General features: G+C 49.6%; 1 protein-coding gene across 1 annotated transcript in view; it reads left to right on the top strand.

Annotated features, from left to right (window-relative positions):
• The first annotated feature begins 1,626 nt into the window (after nucleotides 1-1,626).
• The window catches only part of LOC129841974 (ankyrin-2-like), a 256,273-nt gene continuing 251,885 nt past the window's right edge, over nucleotides 1,627-6,014 (top strand). The window contains exon 1 of the mRNA XM_055910338.1: nucleotides 1,627-2,417. Coding sequence (XP_055766313.1) covers nucleotides 2,352-2,417 — 66 coding nt within the window. The 5' untranslated portion in view covers nucleotides 1,627-2,351. The remainder of the gene's footprint in view (nucleotides 2,418-6,014) is intronic.

Below are 6,014 nucleotides of genomic sequence, written 5' to 3'. Positions count from 1 at the left end.
GATGAGGGAGTAATGTTCATGTTCCGGAGAGTCTAAGCTTTCAGGAATGGAGTCATAACACTGTAGTTTATAGCCCCAACAGCTCAAACACTAGAGACACATTCACAGGAAGAAAATACACTCAACATGCTAGAAACCACTTTGTTTGTACCGCTAACTTCTGTTTACCACAGAGACTGTTTGATTCTGTTCTCTACCTTTCCTGGATGAAGAAGTACCAGGATGTTGTCTCTGGTTCCGAATCTGAATTTAAAGTACCAGGATGTAGTCTCTGGTTTTGAATCTGAATTTAAAGTACCAGGATGTTGTCTCTGGTTCTGAATCTGAATTTAAAGTACCAGGATGTAGTCTCTGGTTCTGAATCTGAATTTAAAGTACCAGGATGTAGTCTCTGGTTTTGAATCTGAATTTAAAGTACCAGGATGTAGTCTCTGGTTTTGAATCTGAATTTAAAGTACTAGGATGTTGTCTCTGGTTTTGAATCTGAATTTAAAGTACCAGGATGTAGTCTCTGGTTTTGAATCTGAATTTATAGTACCAGGATGTTGTCTCTGGTTTTGAATCTGAATTTAAAGTACCAGGATGTAGTCTCTGGTTCTGAATCCGAATTTAAAGTACCAGGATGTAATCTCTGGTTTTGAATCTGAATTTAAAGTACCAGGATGTAGTCTCTGGTTTTGAATCTGAATTTAAAGTACCAGGATGTAGTCTCTGGTTCTGAATCTGAATTTAAAGTACCAGGATGTTGTCTCTGGTTTTGAATCTGAATTTAAAGTACCAGGATGTAGTCTCTGGTTCTGAATCTGAATTTAAAGTACCAGGATGTTGTCTCTGGTTCTGAATCTGAATGTAAAGTACCAGGATGTAGTCTCTGGTTTTGAATCTGAATTTAAAGTACTAGGATGTAGTCTCTGGTTTTGAATCTGAATTTAAAGTACCAGGATGTTGTCTCTGGTTCTGAATCTGAATGTAAAGTACCAGGATGTAGTCTCTGGTTTTGAATCTGAATTTAAAGTACTAGGATGTAGTCTCTGGTTTTGAATCTGAATTTAAAGTACCAGGATGTTGTCTCTGGTTCTGAATCTGAATTGAGAGAACTGAGTTTGTAAACTTCATGCACAGACAATGAATCCAACATCTATATCTAGCTACAATATTGAAACTGAATATATAAATACTTAGTTTGAATATTCAATTACATTTAAATTTAAATCTTAATGCAATATTCATTCAATACAGTTTCACATCATGAAATAGAAGTTCAATTTATGAATTGACGTATTCCATTTTTGCAATACAAATTCTAAATTATGAAATTCAAAATCAATATCCTAATACAAATTCTAAATTATGAAATTCAAAATCAATATCCTAATACAAATTCTAAATTATGAAATTCAAAATCAATATCCTAATACAAATTCTAAATTATGAAATTCAAAATCAATATCCTAATACAAATTCTAAATTATGAAATATAATTGATGTTGGCACTGGAACCACTCTGTAATCAATCTGTGTTGAGTCTGTCAGGGCTGACGGCTGAGAGCTACTAGCTACTGCAGAGGAGGAGGTAGGGAGGGAAGATTAGCAAAACAGTGGAGTAAACTGTCATGCGGGGTTCGGAGCGCTCTCTCTCTCTCTCTCTCTCTCTCTCTCTCTGTGTCTCTCTCTCTCTCTCTCTCTCTGTCTCTCTCTCTGTGTCTCTCTCTCTCTCTCTCTCTCTCTCTCTCTCTCTCTCTCTCTCTCTCTCTCTCTCTGTCTATCTCTCTGTCTCTCTCTCTCTCTCTCTCTGTCTCTCTCTCTGTCTCTCTCTCTCTCTCTCTCTCTCTCTCTCTCTCTGTCTCTCTCTCTGTGTCTCTCTCTCTCTCTCTCTCTCTCTCTCTCTCTCTCTCTCTCTGTCTCTCTCTCTGTGTCTCTCTCTCTGTGTCTCTCTCTCTCTCTCTCTCTCTCTCTCTCTCTCTCTCTCTCTCTCTCTCTCTCTCTCTCTCTCTCTCTCTCTCAAACACGCACATTCACGCACAGAGAGACTGTAGTAGGGTAGGAAGACAACACTCGTGCGCACTTCTGAAAGGGGGAACACTCGTTCCGCCCCTCAATAACGCTTTCCTTGTCCTATAGACACTTTGCTTTATAACGGAAGAAAACAACGACGCTGCCGCAGTATCATGACGAACCGGGGCACCCTCGAGCCCTGTGGATTTTGAGACCGACCGAACTCCCATCTCGCACGGTCAAGAAGACCTTGCCTCTCCGTCCCGGTGGTCGGGGGAGACGGAACGTCAAGGAGCCCAGGAGAAACACAGCTACGCCAGAGACACCGGACCGCGACCGAGACAGAACGACGGAAAATGGCTTCGTCAAGTAGCACGTCCCCCGAAGGAGGGACCCCGCCGCACAAGAACCGCATTCGGCAGGTATGTAGTGGACTAGGCGACATCCGCCGCATTGACGATACAGAGCGAATGTAGCTGCCTGTTCGCCCTCCCGGTAGTCTACACCGTGCAGCACAGCACACTCTGTCGCTCTTCTCGTGCTGCGTGCATGCGGACTCCAGAGAGTCCGGATAGTCCATTTAAAAGGCGTTGTCCTAGTTACCACATCTATTTCACGGAGCTCCGTTTAGGTGCACAGAGAAACACAAGAGACAATTCCGATCATTATTATTATTGATTATATCCTGTAGGTGAACTGATGTTGTCGTTTCAATGTGAAATGAAACGATGTGTTGTAATGATGATGGTGATCAACAGTACAACCTGCAGGTAGTCTTTCCTAGGCCGACTCCACTGACGCTATAGGCCTGGGATCAACTAGATTCAACCGCGGGACGATCCTTTTACAATCATTTTTTTAGACGGCGAATAAGGTTACACTGTTAGGTTACAATACATATATCTTTAGGGCCCAGTAGGCTAGTCCCGTCAGACACGCCACACCTGTCTGTCTACATGCGGGCCCCGCAACGCAAACCAGAGTCTAGAGGAGGACTTTAGTTTAGGACAGTGGGTCCCGTCCCGTTATGATGCGTTTTACAGCTACGGCCCGGTGGACTGCTGCCCATTACGTCCAACCGGTGACCTGCCGGTAAAGTGTCGATATTCTATGAGCGGTTTGTTTACATGCAGGTGGGATTATCATATCATCGTCAGTTCGAGGTGATGGTAGGACTCTCTAGTAGGCCGATGAGGTCACATCCGCCTAATGTTTAGGCTATCCAGTCTATACGGTCATGTAGGGGTTTAATGGTTGATGAGTTACAGTGTTTATCCATTAGGGGTTTAATGGTTGATGAGGTGTGTGTTTTATGTCTCTTTAAGAGAGTCAACAACAACAGTTTAGTTGATGACCCTCCCCAACCTCCCCTCTCCTCTCCTCCCTACCTCTCCTAACCAACCTCCCCTCTCCTCTCCTCCCTACCTCTCCTAACCAACCTCCCCTCTCCTCTCCTCCCTACCTCTCCTAACCAACCTCCCCTCTCCTCTCCTCCCTACCTCTCCTAACCAACCTCCCCTCTCCTCTCCTCCCTACCTCTCCTAACCAACCTCCCCTCTCCTCTCCTCCCTACCTCTCCTAACCAACCTCCCCTCTCCTCTCCTCCCTACCTCTCCAAACCAACCTCCCCTCTCCTCTCCTCCCTACCTCTCCTAACCAATCTCCCCTCTCCTCTCCCCCCTACCTCTCCTAACCAACCTCAACTCCCCTCCCTCCCTACCTCTCCTCCCTACCTCCCCTCCCTACCTCTCCTCTCCTCCCTACCTCTCCTTTCCTTCCTACCTCCCCTCCCTACCTCCCCTCCCTACCTCTCCTCCCTACCTCCCCTCCCTACCTCTCCTCCCTACCTCCCCTCCCTACCTCTCCTCTCCTCCCTACCTCTCCTTTCCTTCCTACCTCCCCTCCCTACCTCCCCTCCCTACCTCTCCTCCCTACCTCTCCTCCCTGCCTCTCCTCCCTGCCTCTCCTCCCTACCTCTCCTCCCTGCCTCTCTTCCCTACCTCTCCTCCCTACCTCCCCTCTCCTCTACCCCTCCCCCTCCCCCCTCCCTCCCTCCCCCTCCCTCCCTCCCTCCCTCCCCCACCTATCATCCCTCCCTCTCCTCCCTCCCTCTCCTCCCAACCTCCCCTCCCTACCTCTCCTAACCAACCTCACCTCTCCTCGCTCTCCTCCCTACCTCCCCTCCCCACCTCTCCTCCCTACCTCCCCTCCCTACCTCTCCTCTCCTCCCTACCTCTCCTTTCCTTCCTACCTCCCCTCCCTACCTCCCCTCCCTACCTCTCCTCCCTACCTCTCCTCCCTGCCTCTCCTCCCTGCCTCTCCTCCCTACCTCTCCTCCCTGCCTCTCTTCCCTACCTCTCCTCCCTACCTCCCCTCTCCTCCCTCCCTCCCTCCCTCCCTCCCTCCCCTCCCTCCCTCCCCCTCCCTCCCTCCCTCCCCCTCCCTACCTATCATCCCTCCCTCTCCTCCCTCCCTCTCCTCCCAACCTCCCCTCCCTACCTCTCCTAACCAACCTCACCTCTCCTCGCTCTCCTCCCTGCCTCCCCTCCCTACCTCCCCTCCCTGCCTCCCCTCCCTACCTCCCCTCCCTACCTCCCCTCCCTACCGCTCCTTCCTACCTCTCCTTCCTACCTCCTCTCCCTACCTCCCCTACCTCTCCTAACTAACCTCACCTCTCCTCCCTGCCTCTCCTCCCTGCCTCTCCTCCCTGCCTCCCCTCCCTACCTCCCCTCCCTACCTCTTCTCCCAACCTCTCCTCTCCTCTCCTACCCAACGTCCCTCCCCTCTCCTCTCATCCCAACCTCCCCTCTCCTCTCATCCCAACCTCCCCTCTCCTCTCCTACCCAACCTCCCCACTCCTCTCATCCCAACCTCCCCTTTCCTCTCCTCCCAACCTCCCCAATCCTCTCCTCCCAACCTCCCCACTCCTCTCATCCCAACCTCCCCTCTCCTCTCCTACCCAACCTCTCCTCCCAACCTCCCCACTCCTCTCATCCCAACCTCCCCTCTCCTCTCCTACCCAACCTCCCCTCTCCTCTCCTCTCATCCCAACCTCTCCTCTCCTCTCCTCTCCTCTCCTACCCAACCTCTCCTCCCAACCTCCCCTCTCTTCTCCTCTCCTCCCAACCTCCCCTCTCCTCTCCTACCCAACCTCCCCTCTCCTCTCATCCCAACCTCCCCTCTCCTCCCCTCTCCTACCCAACCTCCCCTCTCCTCCCCTCTCCTCTCCTACCCAACTTCTCCTCCCAACCTCCCCTCTCCTCTCCTCTCCTCCCAACCTCCCCTCTCCTCTCCTCTCCTAACCAACATCCCCTCCCCAACCTTCTCTCCCTTTCAGTCCTGTAGGCGTCTGATGTATGAGATGGTGGAGTGTGTGTGTTTCCTGTCTCAGTGCACTCAGTCTCTCAGTCTAATTAGATTCCTGTAATGTACTGCAGAGCCACACACACACACACACACACACACACACACACACACACACACACACACACACACACACACACACACACACACACACACACACACACACACACACACACACACACACACACACACACACACAAGAGAGGAGCCATTTTCATGGGATCTCAGAAATGAGATTTAGGATTGTTTGTGTAATCTGTTATGAATTATATATAGCCCAAAACTAAAACTAGGACCAAGAGTGTTTCCATTTGGTACTATAACCCAGAACTAGGACCAGGAGTGTTTCCATCTGGTAGTATAACCCAGAACTAGGACCAAGAGTGTTTCCATCTGGTAGTACAACCCAGAACTAGGACCAGGAGTGTTTCCATCTGGTAGTATAACCCAGAACTAGGACCAGGAGTGTTTCCAACTGGTAGTATAACCCAGAACTAGGACCAGGAGTGTTTCCATCTGGTAGTATAACCCAGAACTAGGACCAGGAGTGTTTCCATCTGGTACTATAACCCAGAACTAGGACCAGGAGTGTTTCCATCTGGTAGTATAACCCAGAATTAGGACCAGGAGTGTTTCCATCTGATAGTATAACCCAG

Source organism: Salvelinus fontinalis, unplaced genomic scaffold, assembly GCF_029448725.1.
Source record: "Salvelinus fontinalis isolate EN_2023a unplaced genomic scaffold, ASM2944872v1 scaffold_0005, whole genome shotgun sequence".
In the NCBI taxonomy this organism is placed as follows: Eukaryota; Metazoa; Chordata; class Actinopteri; order Salmoniformes; family Salmonidae; genus Salvelinus; species Salvelinus fontinalis.
Note: the sequence above shows the minus strand (reverse complement) of the source record. Positions and strands in the feature narration are given on the sequence as shown.